This window comes from Microtus pennsylvanicus, chromosome 2 (genome assembly GCF_037038515.1).
Source record: "Microtus pennsylvanicus isolate mMicPen1 chromosome 2, mMicPen1.hap1, whole genome shotgun sequence".
Lineage (NCBI taxonomy): Eukaryota > Metazoa > Chordata > Mammalia > Rodentia > Cricetidae > Microtus > Microtus pennsylvanicus.
In genome coordinates this window covers 152,359,049-152,373,983 of record NC_134580.1, presented here as the reverse complement: position 1 = coordinate 152,373,983, position 14,935 = coordinate 152,359,049, and the positions used below count along the sequence as shown (strand labels likewise).

Below are 14,935 nucleotides of genomic sequence, written 5' to 3'. Positions count from 1 at the left end.
ATCCTACCCCCCCCCCCATAAAACAAAAGGGAAGAAAACCCCATGCATTGTTCCCCCCTAGTCTCAGAAGGAAAGGAAGATTCCAGCTGGAGTTTCCCAAGCCTTACAGCCTCCTCAGCATAATAACGGAACCTCAGCGAGGAGGGAAAGAGGTGGAATCAGATTGGATGTAGTTACTGTCCTTGTGAATCCTGGCTAGATAGAAAGGGTGCTTTCTATGGGTAGCAGCCAGTGTCGGGGCTCTGTGCTCAGCCCAGACTCCAGGGTCTTTACACTAAAGAGCTTTTGATTTAGGCTTTGTTGATCCTGGTTGTTTGATTTTACAACTGATACATTTAAACATTTTAGTCATTTTAAAATACTTAGTTAAACTCACCTGCCTTTATGCTAATAAATATATCGTGGAACTGATTTCTGAGTCTAAGACCACTTCATGAGAAAAGTAAAGGTTATGCTTTTTGTAAATTGTTTATCTCACAGCGACTGGTTCTTCCATCTGTTTCTACTTCAAGTGGCACATCACTGAGCTTCTGGAAAAGTGTGAATTAGTTCTCAGTGACAATAAAGAGGGCATATGATACCTTACTGCTGTGCAGATAGCTTGGATCTGTGGGGTCCAACTAGCCATTGTGACCATTACTGTTCATAACAATTAAAAGTGTTCATTTTGGTTTTTTGTTTTGTTTCAATTTTCCAAGAGTCTCACTATGTGGCTCTGGCTGTTCTGTTAATCTCTGTGTAGACCAGGCTAGCCTGCCTATGCCTCCTTATTGCCAGATGAGGCGGCACAGCATTCTGGAGGCAAAGGCAGGCAGATCTCTGTGACTTCGAGGCCAGCCTGGATTATAGAGCAAGTTCTAGGTCAGCCAGGGCTACACAGAGAAGCTCTCTCAAAAAGGGTGCTCTTGTTATTGAAATGAGTTCAAAGAATAGTTGACTCTAAACACCTAGAAAAACAGATCACCTTTATACTGTTAGACAGTTTGAACTATTTTTATTGTCTCAACTAGTTTCTTCTCTTTGGGGGAAGGTGTGGAACAAATGATTTTCTTGTGCTTTCATTCAGTTCATGCTTCTCCAAGAGATGTGAGTTAGGAACTGCCATTGCTATGACACTTAGGACAACACCACATTCAGCTGAAGGTGTCAGCATGGGAGAGGAACCTGGGTTGTGTCTAACTAGCTCTTTGCATTTACCATAGACATAAGATGGTAAAACTAACCTTCATCTGGGGCTTTGGAAGGGAGTATTACTAGCTCCAGGTTGTAGGATTGTCCTGGAAACACTAAAAGAGGGCCTCCAAGTTACGTGTGTGTTTGTGTGTGTGTGTGTGTGCGCACACATCGTCGGGTAGTCAGCCTCAGATTGCAGTGTGGATGCTGCTAGGTTTCCTGATGAGCCCAAGAAACGACACGTGGTGGTGACCATAAGAGCAACAGTTACCTATAAAGAGTCCCACTGTCTCTGGGAATGGAAAGAGGTAGGAGGGGAGCCCACCCTCTATGTAGTTGTTTTAAGAAACATGGCATCCTGCTCCAAACAAGGCAGAACTGCCACAGAGTTTCTTGTTCCTAGCCACCACTAGAAGAGTTGAAATTTCCTCCCTGAGTTTCCACCAAACTTAAAAGTGTATGTGTAATTTTTTAAAAACTAGATATTGGAAGGAGTGAATGTAGGATACACTGGAGGATTAGTTTCAACAATTCTCAAAGTTGAATTTTCTCTTGACAAGTGTTGCTGTTTGTCTCCGCGTTTTTATAAAGCAGTAATAGCTATGAAGGATGTTTTTTTTTTGTTTGTTTGTTGTTTTGAGACATGGTTTCTGTGTGTAGCCTTGACTGTCCTGATCAACTCTGTAGACCAGGTTGGCTTCGAACTCAGAGATCCATCTGCCTCTGCCTCCCAAGTGCTGGGATTAAAGGTGTGCGCCACCACCGCTCAGCTTTTTCTAATGATTTCCTCATAGTTTTCTTTCACCTAACCAGAATAATTTAATAGCATGTAATTTGGTAAATATCATTTGTATTGTTGAGCAATAGATACTGAGAGAAATAAAACCTGGGCTTCTTAATTTTCCTTCATGGGCCCCAGCATCAACATGTGTGATGGAAAATTTTTTGCAGCTTGCGAACCTTGGAGCTCAATAACAAGAACCAGGCCTTGCAGCCTGCTGGGTAAGAATCATATGGACAGCAAGCTGCTCCCACTGAGGCCAAGAGGAGAGGAAGTTTTCCCATTTCTGAACAAGCTGAATTTTCTAGGCACATTCTAATTATTAATTTACTTTATGGGATTAAAACTGAGTTTAAAAAGAGCCTTTTCTTGGATAATCTTTAATTTTTTTTTCATAAACTGGGTTAGCACCTTCTAAAGCCCCATTTACTTAACAGAGATTGCCCAGATAAAAGATCATTAAAAATAGAATATATCAGTAATGATAAACTGTCCTGACCTGTTAGCATTAACAAATTCTTAGTTAGAGCCAAACCATCTAATTCCTAACAAGTTAGAATTGCTTCACAACTCGACTCTTGCTGGTGTTCTGCAGAGTGCTCAGCCCCAGCACCCCCCAGCATTGCCTGAGTCTTCTCAGCAATCCTAACCGTACTCAGGAGGTAGAGTCAGGGTCATCCTTAGCTGCATAGGGAGTTGGAGATCAGTGTAGACTACATAAGAGCCTGTCTAAAATAGTTTTGAATATTATTTCAAGAAAAACTGAAGTTTGCAAGCATTTTGTGTTTCAGTCGGGCAGAACGTGCATGTACACTTGGGTATTGTCATGACTGGTTTTATGGAATTGCGGTGGCATGCGTGTAGGAGCTTCATGTGACCGTCTTTCACACTTTAAAAAGTGCTTCCTGCTGAGAGCTGAGAATTAGGTTTTGTGTCTGTGACTGTAGATAGCTTTAAGTGCGCAGCTGTTAGAATAGTGATAATCGAATCTTCACTAAAGTTTTTTAAAGTGATATTTAACATTTTGGGAGAGTGGGTCTTGCTTAATTTCTCCTTTGCAGTGGTAATGATGTTTTGCTGAGTCAGGAAATGGGAAAGGATTTTGGAGGTTGTTGTGGGGCACATAGGATGGAAGGTAATGCATTGTAGATGCTGCTTCTCACTGTCTTGCACTATCCAGCATGATCTTAATTAGTAGAAATGGCACAGAGCTGAAGTTCTTTTTCTGCTCCGTGGGCTTCTGTGGGACGCCTGAAACCTGCCTTGGACTTGTGTGGTCAAAACTTTCTGAAATAATAGAGACACATGCTGTTTTCCTGACAGCTGATTTGTGCACTCATGCATAAAGGGCCCTGTGCTCCCCCTGTGGACTGGGTTTGTAAAATACACATTTCCCTTTAGAATATCTTTGAAGCCAAGGAAGATGGCTCTCTCAGTGGGTAAGAGTGTTTGCTGCCAAGCCTAATAGCCCGAGTTTGATCTTCAGACCTGTGTGGTGAAAGGAGATAATGACTCCTGCCAGTTGCCCTCTGACATGTGTATGTACACACAGAGAAAATAAGTGTAATTTAAGAATTTTTAATATCCTCAAACAAAATGTACATCTACATGCTGCTTATATCAGGCCTAGTCCTCAGGTGCACACTATATCACTTTCCTGTGAGGAGCTGATACTTGTAATTCCTGTAGAATGTCTCCTTGGATGATAAGGCACTGCAGCTGTCAGTTCTCCAATACAAATGATGTAAGTCTCAAGAAAAGCAACTGAGGATTTCTTGCAAAACATAAAATTTGCACTTCCAAGAGAAAATTAGAATTTTGGAAACTGGTATCTGTCAGCGTGATTTCCAGTAATTAAACATTGCCAAGGCAATCCAAGCCATTACAGATACCTGTCTTCAACTCTGCCTGTCTTCTGTGCTCCAGTGTTTTCTAATGGGTCAGAAGATGCAATTTGGGTAAAAGACTCACATAATGCCAGACAAGACCGTGGATTAATGCAAGAAAGAGACCTTGATTGGGTTACAGTCCACAGCGCTGCTGACTTTTGAAACTGCTGCTGTTGATTTGATGCAGTTTCAAAGAATATCCACAACTATGTGAAATGAATGACATGCCTCTGTAAGGCAGGGGCTTTCTTCATAGAGTTCACACAAAACAATACATGATAGAAGCATGTTTGGAAATCCTGTTATCTTTTGTTAAGCCAGAGAATTACCATTCTTAATACTTGTATGGTTTTGGAAATAACTAAGAGTGATATTAAGTATTGTGTTCCACATTAAAAAAAAATATATTGTAGTCTTCAGTGTATATTTCTCTGAGATCAAAAGCTTTGAAACCTACCACCTAAGAATGCTGGTCAGCCATATAACATGTTTCTCACTCTTCAGCATGTACTTGGCATTGAATCTCTGGAGACTCTCTGTCCTTTACAGCACTGCAGAGAAATGGTGGCTCTTTTTAAGGACACTAGGGTAGCCCATGTCTTGAATTTGCTACAGTCCTCCTGTCTGTTCCCAGAGTACTGAGATTACAAGTGTATGCCATCACACCTTACTGGCTTAGTTTTGTGTGTGTGTTGTATGTGTATGGTGTGTACATGTGAATGTGCATGTCTGTGTACTTGGCATTCTGTCTCTTAATCTATTGCTTTCTACATTACTTGTTTAGACAGGGTCTCACTGAACTGGAAGCTTGGCATTTTAGCTGGACGGATGGTGGCCTTCAAGTGTTCAGGATCTGCCTTTCTGAGCACTTTTCTAATGTAGTTACCAGTGTAGTGCATGGAGCCATATAAGCTTCATATGTGGGTGCTGGGGATTTGAACTTGAGTCCCATTGAGTCATCTCCCCAACCCCCTACATAATATTTTAATACTGTAATTTCACTGTATAATCTGTACTTCTGGCTAATAGGAAACAGTGGGTTTTAACTGAGGAGAGGGGATGCCCTTTAAAGTATCTGGTTTAGTGTTGCACACCTTTAGTTCTAGCATTCAGGAGGAGACTAAAGTCAGTAGGACTTCCACAGGCTCCAGAGCATTTTGGCCTAAAATCAGACCCTGTTCAGAAAGAGACTGACAGATCATGCACACACTTAGAAATGTGCAAAGTTAATTGTAACTTTAGCACACTCAGAAAATGGCCACTTTTTCTTCTTTGGGGAGGAATTGTTAATGTGATTACAATTTCATGACTACTTTTTATATGGACTGTGCTATATATGTGTGGAATTATATACTAATTTGGGATAGAAATGTAATATAATTTTTTACTTATTCTTTATTGAAGCTGGACTTCAAGAGTTCACTACTGTGCTACAGCCCAGCTCTTACCTAGTTTTATAAAATGGTCTTATATAACTGAGGTTGGCCGCAAACTAGCCATTCTTCTGCTCTCCCTATCGCCTCAGTACTGAGATTTACATGCCTGTTGTCATGTAATAACTTTTTTTTACTTATAGCTTATGAATATGTTTCGTTTTGTTTGTACTTTTATCTTGATTCATTTATGTGCATTTATTTCACAAACTAAATTTTCAGTAGTTTTCTGCATTGTCAGAGTTCTGAAAAATCTTGGAAATACAGATTTCCATAATTTATTACAAATGACCTCTATCTCTTAGCAGAAATCACTGCATGTTTACTTCTTAGTATTCAGGATTATTCTAAATCCTTAGAAACACGTTTCTTTTTTCATGTTAACCTGTACTTTTTACCCATATTGTGGATCCAGTCCGTGCTTTGCGGACACCCTACCAGTGAGCTACATTTTCTTTGATAAATTAACTCGTGTTTTTTCTGCAAGTATGTCAGTGCACCACACATGTGCCTGTTGCCTGTGTAGGTCAGATAAGAGTGTTGGATTTTCTGGGGATACTCTGGAACTGGAATTATGGATGCTGGGGACCAAACCCGGGTCTTCTGCAAAAGCAACAAATGATCGTAGCAGCCATCCCTCTAATCCCTATAAGTGTTTTGTTTGTTGGTTTGTTTTTTATGCTTTTCATTCCTAAGAAATAGTTTCTGCTTCTTGTTGTCTGTTTAATTTTGGGGGTGCTATAAATCCAATCCAGGTCCTGTGACCTGGTCCAGCCAGTAGTTTCTGAACTCTTGAAGTTGACTTTTTGTGGCTAGCTCTCTATGTGACAGAAACTATAATGACACCCCCTGTAGCTACATGGATTGAACATGAGGTCTAAAAGGTTATTGTCACTTTAAAGGTACATGGAATGTTTGCCCTTTGTCTTTAGTTACTAGGGAGACCACAGTTAACTGGAAAGCAGTTGGAGCCAGGCAGAGAGAGGAGGTAAGAGGTGGGTTCTGCTCAGAATTGCTGGCTTTGGCCCTTATGGTTTAAAAGACCTGTCTAGAAACAAAGACATCTGGAGAGAGTGTTTAGATTATGATTATATGAAAGAGGAAAGGAGGGGGCAGGTTTTTGTTAGGGGCTGAGGGTGGAAGGTATTTTGCTTTTCTGAGATAGAGCCTGAGAACAGTGTCATTAGGACCTTACCAGGAAGACTGGGCAAAATCAAAATGATTATTTATTTGTTTACTTACTTATTTTGGAATACACAGTCTCCTTGTATATTCCAGACTTCAGCCTCTGTGTGCTGGGATTATAGATAGGTACCACCTTGCCTGGCTCCCAAATATACATAGATGCCCACATCACATTGATTTTTATTTTTATTTTTTTAGCAAATATGAATTTAGTTCTCTAAATTGCTTAGATTTTAAATTAACTTCTACATTACTAAATTTTAAAGAAAAACAATTACATAATTTTTTTTTATTCAGGATCATAACTTTTTTGTGTTTCTTCTCTCGATGTTTCTCTGTGCTGGGTCTGCTTCATGATAGGTTCTTAATTGAATTCCGAAGCGGCTGATACCCTGAGCCTTCTTCTCCTTGCCTTTGACTCTTGCCTGCATGCCCGTCTTTCAGCGCATACCAGTATCGCTACTTCTCTGTTCTTCAGATATCTTTGTAGGTCACTCAGAATAGGTTAGGTAGAATTTGCTTTTTCTTGGTTGTTGGTGCGTGGTTTAGTCACTGTTGCTTAAGATCTATAATATGTTTTCCCTCCTGTAGGAGCTTGTCCGGGAAGCAGTCCACACTGTCCCTTTGGTTGTTGGAAGCTCCAGAATCTTCTCACTGATGGACTGAGGCTGACAGAGGTGTGGTGAGGCCTGGCTGTCTGCTGGACCTGGTTCCCAGGTTCATTGTTATATGTAGGATTTTCAGCCAAAGATTTCCAAGCTTTCAGTTTGGGGACGGGTAAGTGGCGTTATTTGTATAAATAAAGGAGTATAATGTAACATTTGTATGTGTTTTTAATAATCTAGTACCAGATTTTAGACCCTTAACAGCAGCACAACTGTGTTCGATGAATGGCCATTATTAAGAATTTTACTGATTCTTTGTTTTCATTTTGACTATGTTATCAGTTTGTAAGCCTTAATTATGTAGTTTCTGTTAAATGGAAAAAAATAAAACAGTTTTGTAGAGAAAAAGTGGTCTTGCCTTTCTGAGCAGGAAGACGACTTAGGAAGGCAGGCTGGCCCATAAACTGCACTCTGAGAAGAGATGCAGTGTTGCTTGAAATTAGGATGCAGCTGTCTTGCTTCAGCTTGTCTGGAGTGTGGCTCAGTGGTAAAATAGAAGAGCTTACTGTAAAAATGTTTTGTTGCCTAAATGGAAAGACCATACTTCTCTTCCCGAGATTTTCTAACTAGAATGAACAAGCCGTTGCAGTAGATAGTTTGATGTTTACTTGGCTGTGTATATTTAGGGTTTTTTCTACATTTAAAAATGTTTTACTTTTATGTGTATAGGCATTTTGTCTGTGTGCCTGACTATGCACCATGTGTATGCAGTACCCACAGAGGCCAGAGGGGCTGAGAGTAGAATAAGTTATTAGCTCTCTGTGGGTACTGGGACTTGAGTTTAGCTCCTGAAGAGTGGCCAGTGCTCTTAACTGCTGAGCATCTCTCCGGCCCTAGCTATGTGTATTTAAAAGGAATACACTAGGTGGGCTTGGTGGTGATGGGGAGGCAGAGGTGGATGGGTCTCTGAGTTCTAGGCCAGTCAATTACGTGGTGAGACCCAGTCTCCAAAAGGATAAAGAAGGGAGCACACCTCTGCCTTAGGAGGCCAGCCCCACCTCTGAGTGACATCAGTTTAATGCCATTGTTTCTAACCTTGGTATCCAGGTGAGGGGTTGGCACCTGACTTAGTTGACTTCTGGCTTTTACCATTTTTGGGAAGACACCTAAGGTGGCTAAAGAAGTGATTCTTCATTCAGCAGCTTCACGTGACCTGAAGGCCAAGGTTACAGGGTGATGAAGATTAGTGCTGGGCAGCCTGTGACAGTTATCTACTAAGCTGCTAGAAAGGAAAGCATTATTTAGGGTACTGACAGCGTGTGACAGTTATCTACTAAACTGCTAGGAGGGAAAACATTATTTAGGGTACTGATAACTTTAAATTTTCTGTGTTTGCATTTTTAGGGTTTTCATTTAATACCAATCCTTTCCCTGAGATGGAGCATGTGGTAAAATCATTCATCACTAGCATTTAAATGCTATTGAAGTTTGGACAGCTAGGAAAAGAATTCTCAAGGTATATACCTTTTCCAATTTTATCAATTTTAAACAAGAATAAATAAAAATTTCATCTGTTAGAAAGAAAGTGAAAGACCTGAGTGTGTGGTGGTGTATGCTATAATCCCAGCGCTTGGGATGCTAAGGCATGAGGGCTGCCACAAGTTTAAATACCTTAGGGAGGGATGCACACATGGCGATGCTTGGGCAGTCAGTAATATACCTTAAAGCTTGTTGCTTGTATCAGTAGGTCAAGGATCTGGGCAGTAGTTGTTCTTAACTTGGTGTCCACTAGAGTTACTCCATGCTCAGTTGGCTACAGTGTTCAAGACACTGTCCCTCCCAGTCTAGGCCCTGCATGAGAATAAAAAAGTCAGGGCCAAAGCCCCAGTCAGACTGGGCCCAGAAGTGGCACACAGCATGAGCAGCCTGACTCTACACAGAAGGCTTGAGAATAGTCTGGCTCTGTTGGCCTCACTGGTTGAATGTGTTTTCATGCTGCTTGGACTGCCCTCCCTTGTTAGTTTCCTACCCACTTTATGTTCACTCTTCGACATTTGCTGCGTAACTTAGAATCTCTTTATAAGTTACTTCACGCCGTCTCATACACACCATGGGAAACAGTGATCAGAGCAGTTCTGCTCCTCTAGAAAATGCCTTAGCTTGCCATCCATTACTACATGGTGTGGTGGCTTGGTAGTCTGCTGGTCACGGTGTAATTGCCTTTTATCATTAGGTATGGATGATAAAGGGCACCTGAGCAGTGAGGAAGCACCCAAGGCTATCAAACCCACCAGTAAAGAGTTCAGGAAAACCTGGGGTTTTCGAAGAACCACGATTGCCAAACGTGAGGGTGCAGGAGACACCGAGGTGGACCCCAGTGAGCAGCCACCACAACAGCATAGCCTCTCCCTGCGCCGCAGTGGACGGCAGCCAAAGCGCACCGAGAGAGTAGAAGAGTTCCTAACCACAGTTCGCCGCCGAGGGAGAAAGAATGTGCCAGTCTCCCTGGAGGATTCCAGTGAACCCACATCCTCCACAGTCACTGATGTGGAAACAGCCTCAGAGGGGAGTGTGGAGAGTAGTTCTGAGATCAGAAGTGGCCCTGCACCGGGCTCCTCAGTTAAAGAACATCCTGCCTCTTCTGAAAAGGCAAAAGGAGGTGATGAGGAAGAAGACACCTCTGACAGTGACAGCGATGGCCTAACTTTGAAGGAACTTCAGAACCGCCTTCGAAGGAAGCGAGAACAAGAACCTGTGGAGAGGCCCCTGAGAGGCGCTCAGAATCGCCTAAGGAAGAAACGCCGAGAGGAGGACCCTGCTGAGACTGGGAGTGCCCTAACGGGCAGTGCTGATGAGAATGCACCTCTCTGTAAGCAGGAGCCTGAGGCTAGTCAGGGACCAGTGTCCCAGTCAGAGAAAGATGACAGAGAAAATCAGTCAGAGGGGAAAGCAACTCAGGGAAGTAAAGAGGAAGGCCCCAGGGATGCGGGCAAACCAAAGCCTGAGTGTGAGGTTTACGACCCCAATGCCCTGTACTGCATCTGCCGCCAGCCTCACAATAACAGGTAGGTGGAGGGAGGGAGGCCTGCGCCCATTTTCAGAAAGAGCCAAGGGATGGAGACAGCGAGAGGACTCCCATTGCTTTGATGCCAAAGAGCTTAAAGCTGGGCTTGCCAGGCAGTGGTTTATTGAAAAAGGATGAATGAGTCCTGTGAAAAAAGAGACAAAAGGAGTGGATCCACGTGGACTACCTAGAGCCACCCTTTCCACTGTGGCAGACACAAAGTGTCCAGCATGAGACAAGCCATGTGCAGCCAGTGGACACTAGATAGGTGGGAGCCAGCTGTTGTTCCAAAGATCCTATGGGAGAGTGTTACTCAGGACATGACTGCATCCAGTGTGGTCCTTTGCTTGAGTTGGCTGCCAGGTGGTGATGGGCATCCTTGTGGGATTATTAGGGGATGAAGTTGTTGCTCCTGCTGCGTAGAGATGCTCTGAAGCCTCTAGTTCACTCTTAAAGTGGTCCGGCCAAAAGATGAAGAGCTAAGGAGTAGCGCAATGGGTAGAAGCTCTGGGTTTGATCCCCAGTGCCTCATAAAGTGGTGTGGTGGCGTATATCTGTAATCTCAGCTTTCAGTAGAGGCAGGAAGATCAAAAATTCAAGATCATCCTTGGCTACCTAGGGAGTTTGACACAAGAAACCTTGTCTCAAAAAATAAATAAGTAAATAGAAAAAATATGAATCAGATTTGGAACACTGGTAACAGAAGCAAGGGCACATGGGTGTTTTAGTTCTGATCTCATGGTTTTCTTTATTTGCATGTTTTTATAATAGAATATTAAAAAGTTTGACTTGGTAATATGTTAGACAGTGACCACATAATCTTCCAATTTCAGGTTTATGATCTGCTGTGATCGATGTGAGGAGTGGTTCCATGGTGACTGTGTGGGTATTTCTGAGGCCCGAGGGCGACTCCTGGAGAGGAATGGGGAAGACTACATCTGCCCAAATTGCACCATTTTGCAGGTGCAGGATGAGACAAGTGCCAGTGCCACTGATGAGCAGGACACTGGGTGCAGACCTCTAGGTGCTGACGGCACAGACTGTACAAGTATAGGGATAGTAGAACAGAAGTCTGGTGAAGACCAGGGGATAAAGGGTAGAATTGAAAAGGCGGCAAACCCCAGCGGCAAGAAAAAACTCAAGATATTCCAGCCTGTAAGTATCTATCTGTCTGTTATGACAAGCACAAATGTCAGACTCACTGCTGGTGAAAACACCAAGACTAGGAAGGTGTTCCTTTGCAGTGGTTAGGTTTTTGAGGGGGCATCTTGCCACTGTTTCCGTCTTAACTCAGCTCACGTGTGTCTGTGTCACTCTGGTTGGCCTCCAGTTTGTGACCCCTCTGCCTTAGCCTACTTAGTACTAGGAGTACAGATATGTACCACCAACACCATACTTGAATGGTCCTTAAAGGAAAAAAAAAATTTTCTCTGTGCTGCTGTTAACTAAGGTTGTTTGTGTGTGTGTGTGGGGGGGGATTAGCCTTTTCACATGTTGTTGGTGTTCCATGTTTTGAGTGCTGGCGGAATCATTGAGAGAAAGGTAACTTGTATTCTCCTCTTATCATCTTGACCTGAGTTGTTACAGGCCTTTACTCATTGGGTTGTTTCTCTACCTGCCCAGTGTTTGCTCGTTCTTCCTTCTTGATCCATATTAATTATCTTATGGGACCATGATGTGCACATTTCCCGTGAACTGAGACTGGCAGGCCATCCCTAGTCGGTGTAGAGTCTAGAATGTCACCGCCCTAGCATGCACTGTGGGCTGCAAGGCCAAAGAGGGATGGCTGCGTGAAATTGTGCTGTTGGCACCGTTTACTCGGAGTTATTGGTTTGATGTTTTTATTGCCAGTATATTAGACATGGCCTGAATTTTATTCTGTGTAAACTTAGATCTGGTAGAAGAAAAGCAACTATGTTAAATATTTAAACTGAAGACTGACATTTTGCCTGGCTCAGTGTAAGGGACATGTTACTGTGTTCTTAGCTTTTCCATCAACAGAATAGTAGAAAAGACATCACATGTGCTGTTGCTGTGTGTGATTTCCGCTGCTGAGTAACAGACTTTGCTTAAAATTCCACCCTGGTATCCATGAGTCAGGTCTTGGTACAGAGCCCTGGCCCCCAAGGGGAACAAGAGTGTCCTTTCCCAAGGCTTCATCTTGGCTGGAGGATGTGGTCTCATTAGAAGATAGCTAGAGATGACCCACTCTGAAGGTCTCTCAGCTGTCAGGCTTACGTCCCATCTGGTCTTTCTGATATACTTCAAACTAAATGGTCACTAATTATCCAAAATGAATGTTTGTGTATCCTGAGTGTTACCACCACTCAAAAAAAAGGCTGCCTTTCTTCAAAACCCACTGGATTTCTCTCTTTTAGGGAATGGCACATTTTCTCTTTAAGAATTTTTACCTCAGGGCTGGGTGTGGCAGTGTGAGTTCAAAGCTAACCTGGTCGAGTTAACAGTGAGTTCCAGGCCAGGCAAGAAAGACCACCTTAGGAGACCTTTTTCTTTCTCCTGGGGGCCTGGAGAGGTAACTCAGTGACTAAAAACATTAGTTGCTCTTCCAGAGGATCTGGGTTCAGTTCATAGCACCCACATGATGTCTCACTGCCATCTCAAGTAACTCAGGCATCAGGGAATTGAGTGCCCACTCTGACTTCGGTGGCAAAACACCCATGCTCATAAAGGAGTTTCTACCTGGGCCTCTGAGGTGGCTCATTGAGTAAAGGCGCCTGTCACAAAACTAATGACCTTAGTTTGATCTTCAGATCCCACGTGATAAAAGGAGGGAGCTGACTCTATCTGTACACGTGTGTGCACCTCTACACACACACAAACACACAAAATAAGCATTTTAAGGACATAATTTGTGCCTCATTAAATAGACATTTTGACCTTTTTTATGTTTTATTTTAAGGTATTTGTCGGGAGGGGGTAATGTATACAGTGCCCTCAGAGGTCAGAAGTCTAAGTTACAGGTGATGAGCTGCCTGACATGGTCTTCTGTAAAAGCATTCTAGGCCATATTTCCAGCCCCTTTCTAACTCTAGTTATCATTTGGGACCTGCACATGTTTTCTGTAGGAGGCATGTTGATCTGAAGCTCCCATGTATACAGAGTTTGTCAGGACAGTAGTTAAGGGGGAGATGGGTTTGTATAGTTCACATAAACAAAGACAGGGTCTTATTATGTAGCCTGCGCTGGCCTAGAATTTGAGAATCTGCAGCCTTCCTTTTCCAAGTACTAGAATTGTATTAAAGATGTCACCATGCATAGCTTACGAAGAAAAAAAATATGTTTTATTCATATCAAAAATATTGTTAGAGGGGCTGGGGAAATGGCTCAGCAGTTAAGAGCATTGCCTGCTCTTCCAAAGGTCCTGAGTTCAATTCCCAGCAACCACATGGTGGCTCGCAACCATCTGTAATGTGGTCTGGTGCCCTCTTCTGGCCTGCAGACATACACACAGAATATTGTATACATAATAAATAAATATTAAAAAAATATTGTTAGAGCCAGTCATAGTGGTATAGACTTTGTTGTGCCTTTAGTCTTAGCACTGGGAGGCATAAGCAGGTAGTTCCCTGAGTTCTGGGTCAGCCAGAGTTAGTGAGACATCCTCTCAAGAAAAGAAAAGAAAAGAAAAGAAAAGAAAAGAAAAGAAAAGAAAAGAAAAGAAAAGAAAAAAACACTGCTAGTGTCTTGACCACAGTAGCCATCAGTAGAGCTGTCACAGTGCTCCATATAGTGTTGGCGTGTAGATTGTCTGAAGTCACCTGTTTCATTCTGCAGGTCGTAGAGGCTCCTGGTGCTGCTAAGTGCATTGGCCCTGGGTGTTCCAGTGTAGCACAGCCTGAATCAGTGTACTGCAGTAATGATTGCATTCTCAAACACGCTGCAGCTACTATGAAATTTCTAAGTTCAGGTAAAGAACAAAAACAAAAACCCAAGGAGAAGGTCAAGATGAAGCCAGAAAAGTTCAATCTTCCAAAATGCAGTGTTCAGGTAAGCTGACGAAAGTTACCTTCAGGACAATTGAAACAGAAAGTGTTTGAAAGTACTCTTCATAGATTTGTTGGTGTTTGCATAAGGTGTGCAGGGAACAACAGATGTCAACAAAATCTCGATCACATTTTTCTTATCTATCTTCCCCATTTGCTGAGGACATGAATATAGTAAAACGAGCATGTGGCTGTTGTTTTTTTTTGTTTTGTTTTTCAAGCCAGGGTCTCACTGTGTAGACCAGGCTGGCCTCAAACTCACAGAGATCCTCCTGCTTCTGCCTACTGAGTGCTTGGGTCTAAAGGCGTGTACCACTGCTGCCTGGCCGGTCCTAGGATTTCTACATATCCAATGGGGAGAGTGTTTCTTTTGTTTTAAAGGCAGTTCTGTAGCCAGGCAGGCCTTGAACTTGGTTTTCTTTCCTTAGCCCCCCACTCAGCTGGGATTACAGTCCTGTGCCATCAAGCCTGACTAGGTTTTTTTGTTTTAGTTTGTTTTTCAAGGCTGTCAGCTTGCATCTTTGAACTCCCAGAAAAGTAGTTGCTTTATACAGTGTGGGGGGCAATAGTGCAGAGCACTGGAGTCTGGCCACAGGGAATGCCAATGCCATCTCTTCTCTACACGTCCTCATGCCCACGTGCAGGCCCTTTTCAATTTGTTTTTAGTTTATTTTGCTGTTTTGCCGAGAGGGGTTCATGCCTCCACTGGGTTACAGACCAGTCTGGGTCAGGAACCACGACGTTACCCAGATGTTAGGTGGGAGTGCTAAGGGTTATTGGGTGTGTAGACATGGCCACATG

General features: G+C 42.9%; 1 protein-coding gene across 3 annotated transcripts in view; it reads left to right on the top strand.

The window, feature by feature from the left end:
* Dido1 (death inducer-obliterator 1) overlaps positions 1-14,935 on the top strand; it is a 52,637-nt gene that overhangs the window by 12,306 nt on the left and 25,396 nt on the right. For 2 of the 3 annotated variants that reach the window (XM_075963330.1, XM_075963329.1), the window contains exons 2-6: positions 7,053-7,238; positions 8,471-8,582; positions 9,300-10,131; positions 10,964-11,285; positions 13,926-14,138. In XM_075963330.1, the coding sequence (XP_075819445.1) occupies positions 9,302-10,131; positions 10,964-11,285; positions 13,926-14,138 (1,365 nt within the window). In that variant the 5' untranslated portion in view covers positions 7,053-7,238; positions 8,471-8,582; positions 9,300-9,301. Of the gene's footprint in view, positions 1-7,052; positions 7,239-8,470; positions 8,583-9,299; positions 10,132-10,963; positions 11,286-13,925; positions 14,139-14,935 lie in introns of those variants that run through there. The other variant, XM_075963331.1, reaches the window with a different exon arrangement.